The 18,150-nt window shown below is 40.1% G+C and overlaps 1 protein-coding gene across 4 annotated transcripts in view; it reads right to left on the reverse strand.

Moving 5' to 3' along the window:
- Window positions 1–1,894: 1,894 nt before the first annotated feature.
- ADAM22 (ADAM metallopeptidase domain 22) overlaps window positions 1,895–18,150 on the reverse strand; it is a 244,114-nt gene continuing 227,858 nt past the window's right edge. For all 4 annotated transcript variants that reach the window (XM_073809746.1, XM_073809745.1, XM_073809744.1 and 1 more), the window contains 2 exons: window positions 12,373–12,496; window positions 1,895–7,605 (listed from right to left, as the gene is read on the reverse strand). In XM_073809746.1, the coding sequence (XP_073665847.1) occupies window positions 7,585–7,605; window positions 12,373–12,496 (145 nt within the window). In that variant the 3' untranslated portion in view covers window positions 1,895–7,584. The remainder of the gene's footprint in view (window positions 7,606–12,372; window positions 12,497–18,150) is intronic.

An 18,150-nucleotide genomic window follows, 5' to 3' on the forward strand; every position in this document is an offset into this window, starting at 1 on the left:
AAATTGAAGAAATGGAGCTATATGTAATCACCCTTTTTTTAATCTCATAATAAATGTACAAACCCTTAGTCAATGACTTCTGTTTTTCTCACATTAAAACAGTACTTTACTTATAACTGCTTTTTTCCTCAGCAGACTAGGAGCTGAAGGCAAGGAAATTCCAAGTGCCAGGGTAAAGACTGGTAGATGAAAGGGCTGCTGGGGAGATGATGAAAAGGCCGGGTGGAAAAATTCTTTAGGCAGTGAATTCATGGACCCAAACTGAGCCCATCCAAGGCGCAATGCTTTACAGTCTGACATAAGTGAACTCATTAAATAAGCACCACTGCCTGGGCTCTAGGACAGACTATAGTAAATTGATCCTTATCAGGGTGAGGGAGAAAGTGTTCATGAAATAAGGCAGGTGGATAGAGAAGACTCCATATGCCACCCAGCTGGGGCAACTGTCCAACAAAGTAAACATTCAGGCTTCACTAAAGATCATGGTATTTCTCCCCATGCCGATGGTCCATTCTAGAACCGCGTGGAACAGAAAAGAAAGAACCCCCAGCAGCATGCCCACAGAGCTTCTGAAAGAGAAAGAGTGACTGGGAGAAAAGCAGGATTAAAGAGAGTCACGCATCAAAATAACATAAATCTTTTATTGAAAGTCACTTTATTGATGTTACAATGAGAGTAACATAGAAAAGCGTGGTACCTTATTAGCTTCAGAAGTGAATACTAATAAAATTGTGCCAGAAATCTGAACCTTAAGTTACAGTGACCTTTAAAAACAGCAAGATTTTGTTTACCTACATATAACAACTTTATAACTCGAACAGCCATGAAACAAATCGCACTTGATCTGGAAGGCAGTCGCCATATATTTCAGTTGCTGTTTGCCAAAACCCGGTAATAATGTTTAAAGTAGCTTAAGAACCCGAAGTGCAGAGTAGCCGAGAGAATATAATGTTAAAATGAAGCCAAACTATATACACCTGATTACCTGGTTACCGAAAGTGAAACGGTGCCGCCATTAACACTTCCCCACGCAGTGTCTTCCACTAGCTGTAGATGGGACATCACCCCTTGAAGATGATAGATGTGGAAAACACCAGTGCAGACCTACACTGGCTAACGTACGAACTGCTATGTTTAGGTAAAAACGCTCAGTTTTTAAAAGAAGTTGTCTTTTTGTGATGCTAAATTGGAGAGGCAAGCCTCTTCCAGCAAGTTAAAAAAGGAGCACGTGCTTATTATTCTGAATAAACCTTTGCTAAGCATCTCTGAAGTTAGTGTAAAAAAAAAAAGTTTTCCATACAAAACAAAGATGTTGGGTCATTTTTACCCATTAAAAAGACTGGCTGTAGAATCACAGTTTGATTTTGTACTGGATTAGAAAAGTGGGGATTCTCATCAGGCAGTGATACACATGTATAATTTAGCAAGAACTCTTGTATTATTACTGAATAAATATTAATTCCTATCAGCACTTTCTGTATTGTGTTATCTAGTGTAACTTAGCACCACTGTGTTTAAAGATTTGGGGGCTCTTTGCATTTTTTAAGAGCTTGACCATCAAAACACAAATCCACATCTGAAACTTCATAAAACGAGAGACTAAGCCCTAAAGTAAACGTATCATAGTATAGTACAGTATTGTATGCATATGTATTTTTTAACGAGAGGAAAACGCGCGTTTCTTCAAAAACTCATAACTCTTCAAAAGCAGTATTGATGAATTTGTTAAGCACATTATCTCAACATTGCTAGACTCATTGTATGCCTTTTTGTAAAAAACGAAAAACAGAAAAGAAAAAAAAAACACTTTTTCCCTGGTTTTGATTTCAGGGACACCTAAAAGCATGAAATGATGATGTCCTTAAGCCAAACCTCTGTCAGCCTTGAAGCACCTCCAGGTATGATACAGGTTCTATGAACGATGCAACAGGGACAGCCACACCAGGCATTGGCCCATTATGACTAGACAATGAGGCTTTACACAGCCAACACTCAGTAAAACTGCAAAGCACACAGGTCTGCCCTAGGCACGCAGCACCTCTCCCTATCATACCACCAGTGGCCGACCTGTGCTCTTCCACTGTCTTGGCTTCTGAGCTCTCCCTGCGCTTCTCCATTCTGCTCCTATCCAGGGCTAAATGCCCCATGACCTCCCAAGCCTTGCTGTTTCTTATCTCCCCTCCAGCCTGAAACACACCCTGACAACCAATCTCTCAGTGACTTCCCAAGTTGCATAATCCACGCCCAGATGCCAACAGAAGGCTAAAAGTGCCTCTCTCCCCTAATTCCACGCCCCAATGGTTCCCCGAGTGCCAGTTCAGGCGAATAAGTGACTTACCTCCATGACAGTGAAAGTTCCTAGTCAGGAGAAAAGGTCTGCCAGCTACTGAAGAGAGAGCGACTCTGGAAGTAGGAAGGGTCTGGAAGCATCTCTCAAACCCACAGTGAGAATGCTTACTGTTTGTCAGGCTATGGATATAAAGGACAAAAACACTAGGCAGGTTTTTGTTGTTTCCGAATGTTTTGTCTTTCTACCTACAAACTGAACCATAAGATGCCCCATTTGGGGGACTCTGACAAAGAAGAAATACTCCTGATTTCTAAGAGCCGGCTCCATCTTTGTTTGCTCCGCATCTGCAGGTGGGGTGGAAAATTCCTCTTGGAATTAAAAGCACCTGCCCACAGAGCAGAGGCTAGGAGCATGCCCCGAAGGTTCCCAGCAGGTGTGGCTGCTCCGACCCCCACGCCCAGACCCCAGCACACACCCAGAGCCAGATAGGCTGCTCCCTCTCAGCTGATTTTCACAGGAGCAGGCTGGGCTCCTCAGCGTCCAATAAACAGGGGAAGCTGTTTAGGAAAGTTCTTAGCTCTCCCAGGCTGGAGGAGAGTTGCTGCCTCCGAAATCAGAAGTCTTAGCCCTTCAGAAAATATCTCAGAGGAGAAAAATTCAAAGTTTGAGCCTCCAATTAAGCCCTATGTTTGCTTCGTATATATTTTAAGCTAATAGAATGAGAAATTCATCTTGACTCAATTTAAGAAAAGAAGTATTTGAGTGTCAGTTTTAGAGGAAACATAGACGGGATAGAAAAAAATAATTAGAAGCATAAAAAAGTAGACATTATGCTACAAATGGGAGTCAGAACGTTTCATGTAAAATTCATGTCAACTTACCAACTGGTATGATTGTACTTAAAATATGCTGCCCAGGAACTTCCCTGGCGGTCCAGTGATTAAGACGCTGCGCTTCCACTGCAGGGGGAACAGGTTTGATCTCTCCTGGGGGAATTTAAGGTCCCACATGCGGCTTGGCCAAAAAAAAAAAAAAAAATGCTGCCCATAGGGGGCGTCCTGGTAGCAGGGGGCGGTGTTCTATCAGGCTGCGGGGGCAGCAGGCCTGCTTCCCTTTCCTTCCCTCACTGCCTTTATTCAGCTTCCCTTCCCATACACTCGGCAAGCTACTCGGTAAGTTCCAGTATATTCCCTTTTTAAGTAAAATAAAGTAAAATAAAATAGTCTTCTCTTTACGTAAGGATTTATTATCATGTCGAATAACACAAGGAAATATTTAAAGCACTAAATATATATGTTAAAATAGAACTACATGACAGCAGGAAATGAAGAATGGATGAGATTAATAAATGAACAATTTTGAAACACTGAAAGTGGACAGAAATACCATATTTCCTCTAGCCCATAGGTAACTATAAAAATTAAAGAAAACCTAAGAAGGTAAAAGGTAAAGCAGACACAAAAAGATCTGAGACAACAGAGGGGATTAAATTATGCAAATCTGCAAGGGGATCAACAGAAAAAATAGAGAAATGTTAAGACTGTTTGGGAATTCAAACATAAATAGTCCTTCTGTGGAAGTGCACAGAATACCTGATTTTATCTTTTCAGCAACTTCTTTTAGAAACCCTATCAATCTTATGTTCAGAAATCTATGCTGGATTGACTTTACGCAGTAACACAATTTTAAAAGCCTTTTTAAAGCAAGGGGGGTGGAGGTGGGCAGGGGAGTGAAACTGTAGTATCATTTAATAAAGCACCTATATATCAACCTGGAAAATAGCTTTGGCATTTACTTTATTAGTCAACATTTTATTTTAAGGAAAAGCACTGGGTATCTTTAAAAAAATACAGCAACCACAAATTGAAAGGCCTCCTGATGCTGCACTGTTTGAGGAGTTTATTCCTTTCCACTGATTGCATGTGGCCTGGGGGCCACTTTCTAGCTGGGAGACCCCAGAGGAGGGTGCCACTTCCTGTCTAAAGAATGAGGGGCTGGACACAGAGACCAGTTAATCTGACCAGTCAGCTCCTTTATAGCTCCATGTTTCCCACACCTCCTTTGCTGACACTCTTAGGGGAGAGATATGTGTTGCTTTAAATCAGGGTTTACTATACTGTAACAAATATGGATAAATGGAACATCTCAGGCTGCAGAGTTGTCAATCTGAAGTCTAATCTACGCACAAAACTTCAGGAAGAGAGGAAAAAGGCATACAATGGAACACAAAGGCCAAAAAGCTGCTCTTCTCTGCTTAGTATAACAGTCCTATAGCTGACTGGGGGCTATAAATATTAGTTTCATGATACAAACTGTTATGTGGCCTCAAAGTTGCTCTCCAAAATAGATACTCAAAAAAAATTAATAATAATAATAATGCTGTGCTTGCGTTTAGTGCCATGGGTCCATTCTCCCTGCTTCAGTGGATGAAAAGTCATAGATATTGAGATTTAATACATCTAGAACACCAACCATGAGTTCACATATAGGTACTTCTCACAACTAGCCACTGAAATTATAAACTTGTCAAAGAATGCGGCAAATGGCTGTAAGAATGTTTACACATTCCTAGATAGAGTAGATACCTAGAATAGAACATCAAAGGTACTATAAAATCATAGTCTCTTGGGGCTTCCCTGGTGGCGCAGTGGTTGAGAGTCCGCCTGCCGATGCAGAGGACACGGGTTCGTGCCCCGGTCTGGGAAGATCCCACATTCTGCGGAGCGGCTGGGCCCGTGAGCCATGGCCGCTGAGCCTGCGCATCCGGAGCCTGTGCTCCGCAACGGGAGAGCCCACAAATCATAGTCTCTCTGCAAATAAAGCACTTTTCATTCAGTTCTATGTGAAGTTTATTATCGAGGAGGATGACTATAAACTGTATACCTCTAGAGCAACCATGTCTCCCAAAAGGCACAAATAATGATTTTTTCACTTGAAATAATAATCTTCATGTAAAAATAATTCAGAAGGTGAGGAAAGACAGAAGGGTGAAGGGATCCATTGACTACATAGCTAATCATTTGTGGATTCTTTCAAATGAGGGACGTGTAACCATAACTAGGAAGCATATTTACATAAGGTATCTTACATTCAAATCTAGAACTCTTTTATAGTCAAAATAAACCTTCTAACATTAGCCTTTTATACACTCTATATCAGAAAACATTCAGTGCACATTAAAGTGATCTTGGTCAAAAGCCACTTTATTTGCTACATCTTTAAATCTGTCTGCCCTCCTGTCCTTGGCTTGGGCTACATGGCAACATCACCCAACTTGAGACTGATGGATCATTTTATCATAGTCTCGACAATCACATCCCTTCCTGTCATGAAAACTGCTGTTTATACTTTATCATTTTGGATAATTAAACTGCTTTTCAAATGTTTTCAAAGACTTTCAGAAGAGAGGTCCGTTACGGAAGACATAGACACATAGAGGAGAAAACACTGCCTTCTAATGGGCCCTTTAGTTTGGGCCTCCAAGATGATTACACACGGAGATGAAATGGGTTTTGTTCTCGGACACTACTGGCAGAGATCAAATTTAGAGGATATTTCTGAAACCTTGTCTGCAGATTCCATTCCTCTCAAGAAAAAGGAGAGAAAATTAGAAAATTCAGAAGTACTCTTTACATCAGAGCATCTGATTGATCCCATTAATTTCGGAGCTCACTTAGGGTCGCCTCCCAAGAGAAGTTTTCTTTGAGAATGGCAGAGCTGCATGATGACAGCTATCGAACTTTGGTTTTAAAGAAGGGGATTTAGCATAGATTTCTCACTTTTCTATGGATTAAAAACGTAGAGAGTTCAGAACATCAGATTCTACCCCTTGCCGGCTGTTTGGATAACTTCACAGTTGCTGCACCCTTGGGGTTTTAGGTTTCTTTGAACCCTCTGCGACCTGTTGAGGCTTCCCAGCCCAGCTGGTAGAACCTTCCATATCTTACTTACAAATCAGTGCAGAATGACCTGCTGGGACTCACGTCCCACCGATGATAAATACCCTCAATAAACAGTGTGAAAGTTGTTTTCATTAAAACACGTCATTCATGTCACAGAGAAGGGTGGCTAAAAAGCTTTGTTAAAGAACAAAAGTTTAGGCCACAAAAGGTTAGAGTACTGGCAAGTTGGAAGCTACCAATGCATCAGCAGCTGTGGCCTCCTGTGTCTTTGGTGCATTTGTTTAACTCAGCAGGACACACTGCTGTGGGGCTCACAGGACCCCCCAGGTGAGACTAGCAGATGTGCTCTGGCACCGAAAAAGAATAGCCACTGAGGCAGGCGCTGTAGCCCCCAGAAGGAAGATGGACAGGCTGGAGGATTCCCAGGGAGCAGCCAGCTGCTAGCAGAGTGCCTTGAGGCAGTAAGCAAGCTGTGGAGGCCCTAAGTTCTGTTGGACATTTCGTTCTCTTGTTCAATTAATTACTCAATAAAACTGCCTCTAGACTGTGCACACTTTAAAGGGATAGCACATGGTTTGGACAAATACCAGTTATGGGGAGACACACATACAGCCCTGACCACTATATTTACAACATCATCCGGTCATAATCTTGAAAGACCATTCGATGGACGATGATGACGTGATTGTGACTGATTGTTTTTAGGCATCTGGCAAAATACACTTGTGTGTAACAGCTGCTTTTTTTTTAAATTTTAAAAATGTTTACATATGTACAATTGTCCTTGTATGCTGATATAAATATGAAAAGTAAAAAAAAAAGAAAAAAAAAGAAAAATACATGTTTACAGTTAGCATATGGGATATTGGCCTCTCAAGCTTTAAAGTCCTGCAGAAGAAATCCTATATGCCTTAGCCCAGCATGCTAGTTTCTATTATGGGATGTTGTTTCCTTAAATGTGGAAAACAATAAACAGAAGCCTCATGCACATAGCATTACTGTCTACAATGAGGATGTGCTTCAGAATGTCGAGTTCTGAATCCATTATTGTCCCTTAGGAAACTTGCTACATTTGGGTCATGTGAGTTAATTTCAGTGATATTTCTACATGTATCTGTCATGCGGATTATCCATTAACATACCAGTACCTTAGTTGTTCCATGTTATAGTGTAACATTTTAGTAGTTCTTTTCATGGTTCAATTAAATCTGAAGCCAATGACAAAAAGAAAATGGTATCCAGATGTGAGTCTCGGCTTCCTCTCCTCTGTGGCATTCAGAGATGTTTTTGAGTTGTTTGAAGAGCAGATAGATTTGCAGTGATTCAGTGAGGCTGAGTTTCTATAAAAGTTGAAGTAAACAGTTTCGATGTATCACATGTAAACAGCTGATCTTAAATGGATGTCTCCCATAGCTGCACAACAGAGAAAAGCAAAATTTCACACTGCGAAAGCAGGAAACAGACATATTCTGAGCTACAAAGATGAAAAAGATTCGGTAATTTCATCTATACTTATGTGATTGTGGATGCGAAGTCTCATAATGGATAAAATAAACACTCTAATTTTTAGTTCTCTTTTTCCTCTAAACCTGAGTCTCAACGTTTTTAACAACGGCCACCTTTCAATACACAAAACCCTCACATCCTCATTTAATATTGGGCTGGCCAAAAAGTTCCTTCGGTTTTAAAGTAAAAATAAAAGACACGTTTTTCATTTTCACCAGAAACTTTATTGAACAATATATTCACCCTTTTGTTCCACTACCTTCTGCCATTTTTCAGGCAACTTCATAATTCCATCTTCCCAAAACTTTTTATCTTTTTGAGCAAAGAACTGTTCCAGGTGCCTTTTACAGTCTTCCAGGGAACTGAATTTTTTTACATTAAGAGAATTTTGTCAAGACCGAAATAAATGGAAATCCGAAGGTGCAATGTCTGGTGAATACGGCAGATGAATCAGAACTTCCCAGCCAAGCTGTAACAGTTTTTGCCTGGTCATCAAAGAAGCATGCGGTCTTGCGTTATCCTGATGGAAGATTATGCGTTTTCTGTTGACTAATTCCGGATGCTTTTTGTTGAGTGCTGCTTTCAGTTGGTTTAACTGTATGCAGTACCTGTGGGAATTAATCATTTAGTTTTTCTGGAAGGAGCTCATAATAGAGGACTCCCTTCCAATCCCACCATATATGCAACATCACATTCTTTGGATGAAGACCCGCCTTTGGTGTGGTTGGTGGTGGTTCATTTCGCTTGCCCCACACTTTCTTCCGTTCCATATTATTGTACAGTATACACTTTTCATCGCCTGTCACAATTTGTTTTAAAAAGGGAACATTTTCATTACGTTTCAGTAGAGAATCGCATGTGTAAATATGGTCAAGAAGGTTTTTTTTTTGCTTATGGGGAACCCAAACGTCAAAGCAATTCAAATAACCAAGCTGGTGCAAATGATTTTCAATGCTTGATTTGGATATTTTGAGTATGCTGGCTATCTCCCACGTGGTATAACATTGATCGTTCTCAATTAATATCTCGATTTGATCGCTATCAACTTCAACTGGTCTACCCGACTGTGGAGCATCATCCAGTGAGAAATCTCCAGCACAAAACTTCACAAACCACTTTTGACACGTTCGATCAGTCACAGCACCTTCTCCATACACTGCACAAATCTTTTTTTTGCTTTTCAGTTGCATTTTTACCTTTCTTGAAATAATAAAGCATAACATGCTGAAATGTTGCTTTTCTCTTCCATCTTAAAAATTAAAATGGCTACACAAAAATTCACCAATTTTGATAAGTTTTTTTTTTAAATGCACGCTGACATGACAGCTGTCACAATCCAATCCAACAAAACTGTTTCGAGAGCAGTTAAAGACAACTAAGTGCTACTAGAGCCATCTTATGGAAAAAACCAAACGAACTTTTTGGCCCACCCAATATTACTTGAAATTTTGAATAAATTAAATATTGTGTCTCAAATGAAATAATTTAAAATATTATTTTTTTAAAACTACACATACCCTTATTTTCCCCAGGATTCTGATACAGCCATCTAGAACAGTGGTTCTCAACCCAGCTGTACATTTCAATGATCTGGGGATGTTTTAAAAATCCCACTGCCTAGACAGCACACCAGACCAACTAAATCAGAATCTCTCTGGTTAGGACTCAGGCATCAGTATATTTTAAAAGTCCTTCAGACAATTCAGTACAGTCAATGCTGAGAACTACTGACCTTAGGAAAGTGTGAGTCCATTAATACCACCACCACCCAATTAAAAATCATTGCTCTGGGCCTGTGGTCAGGCTATACACTCTCCAAATCCATCACTATCTGCTAAACAATTGTCCTCTCTCAGGAGTGGACATATCAGAGTAGAATGATGTATCCAGGGCAGGATGTCAATTTCGTAATTCCCTCACCTCTTCCCTCTCCTGGCCTCTGCCACCATTTCTTTTTACCAGCCCCATTGATATCTAATTTCTAAAATACTCAGTAATTGCCTTAATGGACTGAATACAAGTTTGGCATGATCAAATATAAGTGCAATTCAGTTCACCAGAGAAGGAACGCCAATTAAAAAAAAAGAAAAAAGATCAAGCTGATAAAATATGTTTCCAGGCAATATCATGTGGGTATAATTATTATGAACATGAACAAAGAAAGACTAAGATTAGTGTAACATAGGTTGCATCCAATTTCCAACCAAATCCCATTTTTACTGGAAATCTGGGGCCAGTCATAGTATGATACCCAATGAGTTTCTAAGGAAAAAAAAAAGGAGAAATAGCTAAGTGACTAAGTGGATGTTTCTCTACAGATTCTCTTAATATGTTCTCTTGACTCTTCATGGAAATATTCTGTTACCTACTTTAGGTCCACTTTATATGTCCTTTTCATTAAAAAAAGACACCAAATCTCTCAACTGTGAGGATCTTTGTGTGTGGATGACACCTGTTGGTGGAGACAAGTGAAAATGAATGGTTAAGCAGGAGGTGTGCAGGGCGTCTGAGGGAAAGAAGATCTGGATTGACGCTCAGATGATGATACAGAGTAGTTAAGAGTCCAGACTTCACCTTCAGTGAGCCCAGTTTCTTCACAAATGGTTACGAAGATTAAATAATAAATGACAGCTCGAAGAAAGAAGAGAGGAACAAAGGAATGACACTGGGGAAATCTGAAGGTGACGATTATCCCAGTGAGGAAAAAGGAGCAAAGAATTGCCAAGCCATCGCTTTTAAGAATAGGCATGACCTTGGCCGTGTCTGGATAGCTGTAACAGAAGGCTTGCTGATAGAAAGATCTGCTCGTTAGATTGTCCACAGACCACGAAGACAGCCCAGAGACAGGGGCTGCCTATTCTATAGGATTCTGCTACTTGCTCATGGGAACCAAGAACCAAGCAGACCTTTCACACAACTGTCCCCAAGGCTACAGTCTTCACAGCTGCCCCACTCAGCCTAGAGAAAAGGTCAAGGGCCAGCCATTTCTTCTGGAGGATGTCATTTTCATGGGCTCTCATGTGGGAACATCTCCAAAAACCTGCACCCTGGCATGACAACAGTTAAAAGAATGTCCCCAGTTAGATAGAACAAAACAGCAATGTAGACAATTTATCAGGGAGAAAATGTGAGGTGTTCTACTTTAGCAATTCCCTGGGGAGGGAAGGAATGACATCAGCCTAAGGTTTCATTACCACATACTTATATCACAAACAAGTGGATGCCTACTCACAAGTCTTTTTTTTTTTTAAGGCCAAAAGCTGAGTGCTGGGAATCTGAGTTATTGTCTTCCTTTCCATCTTTTACCATTGCCCATATTAATATATGAAGGTAATTTTTTGTATGGTTAATAAAATACCACCGATTGTTTTTAAAGTCTTTTCGATTATAGTGATCTAACCAGCACATGTTTTCTTACTGACTCTGAATTGATCAAGTTAAAATCTGAATGATCCATGTTTACCTTGGACCCCATAATGTAAGTTCAGGGTCCAAGAGGCTCTGAAATATCTTTCAAAACCAAAAAGCCTAGGAACCAAGGACCCACTAGCAGATAAATCTGTCCAGGCTTTTAAAGCTTTATTTTTTTGCAACATTGTTTCTGAGAAGATCAAAATTATAGTGTAACTGACCACAACAGAGCCTGGACACCAATAAAGGTAATTATTCTTTAGTTATATCTTTCACGTAAGTTTCTGAGGGTTGGTCTGCCTCTCTAAACTCGACTGTATCTCAAATTTCACATAATGGATGTGTTCTGGGAATTATGTGAGACTAAATAAAATCATAATTTAAATGTAAAGGAGGACTTAGTATTTACATGAAACTTCTGATGAATCATTTTTATAAAAATAGTAAATTCCAAATATGTTTTTAATGTTTTTTTTTAATAAAAGGTTGCTAAATTTCACCATACCCTTGGCCATACTCTTTTTTTTTGTTTTGTTTTTTTGTGGTTTTTTTTGCGGTAGGCGGGCCTCTCACTGATGTGGCCTCTCCCGTTGCGGAGCACAGGCTCCGGATGCGCAGGCCCAGCGGCCATGGCTCACGGGCCTATCCGGACCAGGGCACGAACCCGTGTCCCCTGCATCGGCAGGCGGACTCTCAACCACTGCGCCACCAGGGAAGCCCCCGCCATACTCTTAATATTACAGATTTTCAAGGTTCCTTTCCTTGTACAGTTATCCAAATTCCACCCCCATCCCCAAGACACTGATCTGACTTTCTGTCATGGGTTCCTATTTTTTAAATCCTACTGGGTGTTATTAGCCAACAAAAGGCCTGAGTTAGCAAACTGGGCATGGAAATGAGGCTGGTTTACTTAATCTCTGGCATTTCAAGGTATATGTAAAAACTGATAAAGCAAAATACACTCTCTGTTTTGTCTCTTCCAGGTTGTAATATAGTAGCTGCAATGAATAATAAAAGATGTAAATATATAGCAGTGAATAATTAATATAAGCCAAATATCTCTAGAATTCATCAATAATTAAACAAATTTGCCAATACAAATCTGGGCCCAAAAGCCCCAAGAATCTACTATTTTCCAAACTCAATTTTTCTCATGTTCTTATGAACAAAAAAAGGAAAAATGGCTCTCTCTTTTAAAACATCAACTCACAGATAAACGATCATGACTGAGGATGTTAGCATATGGAAGAAGTTCCCACATACCCTGGCACTTTGTCGGTTCACTTTCTTCTCCTCATCGGGAAGGGGAGGCATTGGATAAGGGTATTTTCTGCTGGAGGCAATAGACCCAGTTGACGAAGAAGGAGACTTGGCAGGAGATAAAGTCCTGAGACGTTGAGAACACATGAAATACATATTATGTGATTGCCTAATATCTTTTCAAATATCTGAAAAATGGGTTCAGAAAGAACCCTCTGATTTCTACTTTCATAGGCCACTACTGCAAAGGTTTAACTACTGGGACATACTCTGTCATTCACAACACTAGAATGCTAGAATTTTATCTTCCTAACTTCAAAACTGCAATGGATTGTTTAAATATTAGTACACAGAATACTTTTCAGCTAGAAAGCCACTAATGAGGTTTTTTATAGAATAGATTTTTAAAAAGCTAAAATGAAGAAGGGATCAAAAAATACTCTAAGAGCTCATAGTGGTAAATTAAGTGTACGATATATTAATAGTCTACCTTATTTTTATCACTTAATGTAAAAAATGTTTTTAGTGCAGTAATTCCAATTATAGTTTTAAGATCTGAAAGTACAACTGATACATTTATTAGTTACTAAGTCACACACCAGTTTACACAAAACTCATGCATTCAGAGGCCAGTGTGTTAGTCGTGAAAGAACAAAGGCAAATACGAGGGTTTTAATAACACATTAGTAAACATGCAAGCGGTAAGGAGTGCAGAGTTCCAGCCAAACAAAGAGTCTGATGAGAACATACAAAAATGGTCTGATTAGTCCCTACAATCATCATTTCTGTATAGGGGAGGATTCTAAGCCATAGACATAGACCTTGGTAACTCATGTAGGGTATACTTGTCATGTCAATAAGGTGGCAACACTTTAATGACTGGAATTTTACTAAAACTAAAACCAAACACAACAACAAAATTTCTTCCTATTTGGATAATGTGTTCTCATCATGGAGATATTCCATATGAAAGATCTGCATAAGCTCTTGGTACATTATGCTGTTCTTGTTTGATTCTGCATGCACAGTGGTAATATTTGTGACTAAGCAGAGCGCACTGGAAGAGACCATATCTGCTATTTTGTCTTTAAAGTGAAAAAAAAACAGCTGAGAGTGAAAAGCCTCGATTCACACTGTGTCAATGAAAAATAAACATGATAATTCGGCAGTAGCTACCCATTCACAAATGTCACCACTACACATCCATGACCCCTCAATTCCTGGTGCAAGGCGGTAATGACCACATCACTGAACTGGTGGCACCGCCATGCTGAAGCACAGGTACTTATTTCAGTGGGGTGCGTTGCATCTGCTGTAAGTGACTGACTCAGCCTGCGACTGCTTGTGGTGTGGTAGCCTTCTGTAGGGGGGAGATCTAGTTACTGTACTGCCTGCACCAAATGAAGATGTCCTTTTCTCCCTGATTTTAAATTTCCGTTCCTATCCATATATCATTCTTTGCTCTGGTTCTGCTGTAGTTTTCAAATCAGTTTCTATTTTATGGACACTAAATTCAAGCTAAGATTTGAAAATAGTTTTTCCTACAAACCCTGAGATTTGGCTCAATTTTAAGACTCAAGAGTGATTCAGTTTACTTTAAATCTGTAATTCCTAATGTTTCCTCTGTTTCTGGAAAATGTCCAGAAATGTTCACTCCTTAATGTGAACTGTCCCAATATTGCAGCTGTTTGACCTCTGCTGTATTAATGCTATCCATCGCGGAGGAGATGGTTGGAACTTAGAATGTAAGTACTTCAAATCCTCTAAAGTACTATTTTTTTTAAAGTACTATTAAAGCAATGTACTACCACATCTTTTTCTAATTCAGAAATTCATGATTATTTTCAATTTTAGGAAGACATTTCAAATAGGACGATGATCTTTAGGAAACAAATTCAGTATGTGTAGAATGAGCACATACTTTTGTATGTAAAGATTTAAATATATCTTTCTAAAACTAGGGATATTAACCTGGGTTTGGATTTTAGCCTAATCACTACTGATAAGATATCCATGTTCAGAAAAACGAGTCAGGTACGCAAACAGCTAAATCTTGTTTACTTTAGGGGATCATACAAACTGAGTCCTCTTTTTCATTCTCTGCAGTGTGTGTGGGTGTCCATAGGATGAGGTATTATTGGCTTATAGCTTCAAAGTCATGCCAGCCATTCACTCGGCCATGGGTCCAAGTGACCAGCTTTGTATACATACAGGGCCATTCCAGTGAGGGTGCTGGAAGTCCAGTCTTCCCCTCAAATAGCTTTCCCTGGCCAAAGCCAATGAGTTTTTTAAAAACAAACATAGTGGTGTCCTCCAGAACCCCACAGAAACTGCACATTTACTACTTCTCACACTAACACACTAGTTTAACTGACACTTTGGACCCTAATGGGAAGAGAAACCAAGCAGCACAGTTTAGGAGGAGCAAGGGGCATCAGGTGTGAGGTTGGGTAGTGTGTGACAGTATCAAGGGAATTATCTTGGGGGGAATGGGCAGCACCAGAGCAGGCGTCAAAATAAGAGTAGAGAACAAGGCAGGGTAAATCAGTTTAGGGAAAACAACAAACTTCATATTTCACAAATGTCTACGAAAGACATTTCTTCAAAACCACCTCCAGGCTCTTTTCTGACCTTGGCTACTTGGTTGGTGGTTCCAATCTGGCTTCCACTGAAAACCAGGCACCAGCCCAGCTCATTCACTTACAAAGTAAATTTTGGACAAATGCTAACCGTTATCATTACTGCGTTTTTAAAAACCGTAATAACCATAGTGGGTGCCATTTAGAATTACACAGTGAAGGGACATCCTGTGCCAATGGATTGTGGTGTGTCTTGGGGCTACATCAGACCTCCTGGGTTTGCCTTCTGTAGATAGGCAAGGCCAATCTCACTTCTGTCCCCCAGAACAGGCAAAAACCAGGCCAGTCACACACGTGGGACACACGCCTACCACCTATTCACTCGGCTGTGCTCATGTGCAAATTTTATAGTAGTCGGTTGGAAAAAGAAGAGATTTTGGAGTCAGAGCCAGGCTCGTAATTCGGGTTCTGACACTTACTGGCTGTGCTATGTCGAGTTACTCTTTTGCTTCATAGAAAGGGAATAAGAATGCCTACATCTCATGATGTTGTGAGAAATAAAGGAACAATGCAGGCACTCAGACAGTTATTATCATTAGTCTCTTTCCAGAGTTACTGCATATCCACAAGATCACGGAAGAGAACTCACAAACCGCTGATGAAGTGAGTAATCCAGTGGATAATACCCAATAGTAAGGAAACCGTCTAAGAGCTTGTAAAGCACTGTCACCAACAGAACTGCCCCCAGGATCTAGGTATGAGAAGATAATGCTCTCACTCTGACCTCACCTGCTCCTTTGTGATGATCTGAATATATATTGACCACAATTTGAGCAAATGCTGTCCTATGAGAACTGGCTAAGGGAGCCCAAGTGAGGCACTCCGATCGCTCAAAATCTTTTGGCATTTGCTTTGCTCTTCATAGTGAAATGGATACAATTTTTTTTTTTTTTTTAACACTGGGCAGTATTTCAGACCAGTTTTCTGCGAAGTCCCCACATTGCATTTTGATAAGGATGCCACAAACCCCACATCCCGTGGGTGACTAATAAAGTGACCTTTGCCCTCATTGGTGGTTTTGGCAGGAGAAGTAGCCCTGAATGACCTGGCGGCAGATGAAGCAAACCTGAGCTTAACCATAGGGCTGGCAGAGCATAAGCCAAGGTGTGGGTGCTCTGTGCCTCCTACATGAGGCTTGGTGTGGACAGACAGTGGATGAAATTCACTCTGTTGCGTTAGAATCATTGCGTTGCAAGCCCTGGGATACCTCAATTATTCACCACTTCCACAAAAATTCTATGTTGATTTCCAAGTCTTACAGGCATAACCCTTATTAACCCCCAAATGACAGTTAACTTGTAACCCTCCTCTGAATTATATCTAGCCTTTAAACATATATATGGATTTTTAATAAGGAATTCCTCCTATGACTGTCCACTGTAGGACCAACATCTCATAGTACAAGAGGAGATAAAGGAACCCTCTACAATTGCCCTTGCAGCTTTGCACGTGCACCTGGGGGAGCTGAAGCATTTCCCCATCCAAATTACATTTAGTCATGCAGCTTCTGGGCAGACCTGGGGGCTGGTTTTAAGAAATGTGAACTCTTCTCTGGGAGCCACGTAAACTACTCAGCTTACCCAGGGAGGTGAATCAACTCTTCCGGAGTACCATTTCACAAATTACTGCTGCAAAATGCTAAGTCCATTTAGGTATATAAGCCCTACCCCATAAGGGACCAAAGTCATTGTGTTTTGGTTCCACGGCTAATACAAATTATAATCTGCCCACAAGCCTGAGGAAAAGAGAAATAGGACTGCAGGTGAGCCAAGATTCCAAATAACATTCAAAATCATCTTACCTGTCTTCCTGACGCTGGCCATCTTGGGAGCTACAGGTGAGGGTGGGATGTTTGAATGTGAGTGTATGTATATGAGGTTCAGTGCGAAAGTGGTATTAGCAGAGGGACGGGGCAGGAGGGAAAGATGGGGTATAAAAGCAGGAGGTATTTTTGTGAGCAGGCAGGGGTTATGCTTCCCTTGGGTTATATGCAAATGTATGGATCAAATTAAAACGCAGGTAGGTCTAATCATTTTCTCAAACTATACATGTCTAAACTAAATGGTACACTGGAAGAGAAAGTCCACCTTATATGGGTGCTGAGAGTTAAAAACACATACATATTTTGATAGCTGATAAATGCTGACCCAAGTCATGGTAATAAATAATCTGAAAGCTTATTGTTGAAGTTATGTTCAGAAGAGGTAGTAATTGAGTCTATATTGCTTCTTTACATTAGTTGTCCACAAAGTAGTCAGATATAAAGTCGATGTTGACATCTAGGAAGTCAGTTTGATATTATAAAGAGTGAAAAAAATGCCATTAAGAGCCGTGGAAATTCTCTCTGACCTCTAATGTTACATGAGCTGCAGTGAACTGAGTAAATTTGCTAGTTTCTAAAATGTAGGAGTATTCTGTCTGCTCTTTTGTGAATCAAGATCGTGTTTCTGATCTGTTTCCTGTTCTGTCTGAAGGGTAAGACAACGACATTCTTACTGGAATAAAAAATTCCTTTAGATGCTTTTTTGAGCATCTGTAAAACCCTTTTCCAGCATAGCCTTCTCTGATAGCAAATGCTTGTACTGAACAAATGAAGCCTAAACTCATTCCACACACTCTCATGTGGTCAACATTATCTCAACAATTTTCAAGTTCCATCAAATCAGTGTTTTTACTCAAAGTAAAATTCCACCACATTTCATATGGTTTCTTTTCACGTTTTTCCTTGAGTTTTTGTATGCACTATGCACTCTTCAGGCTGTAAGTAGGAAAAATGCATTATGAAACCGCTAGATTCTAGAAATTAAATTGTTCAGGTTAATAGTGCTTCTTTATTAGTGGAAAGTATGTTTCATGCCCATAGAACACTACATAGCATAGCGTGAAGAGAAAGCTACTAAAAAGCTCAAGATGGGGATAGGGACATGCACTAAATGGCAACCCTTTCAAATGGCTTCATTTGAAACGTTCAGAAAAGAACTAGACTTGCTCACGAAGCCAAAAACAGAGATCAAAAGGCAGCAAATACACAAGGACCCTTTCCACCTATGGGAACTTGTATTGGGAGATACAAGATAGAGAGCCAGTCACACTACAGTATTTGAATGTGCTGGGAGAGTTTGAAAAGGATATAAAATTAATT

Source organism: Tursiops truncatus, chromosome 9 (assembly GCF_011762595.2).
Source record: "Tursiops truncatus isolate mTurTru1 chromosome 9, mTurTru1.mat.Y, whole genome shotgun sequence".
Taxonomy (NCBI): Eukaryota; Metazoa; Chordata; class Mammalia; order Artiodactyla; family Delphinidae; genus Tursiops; species Tursiops truncatus.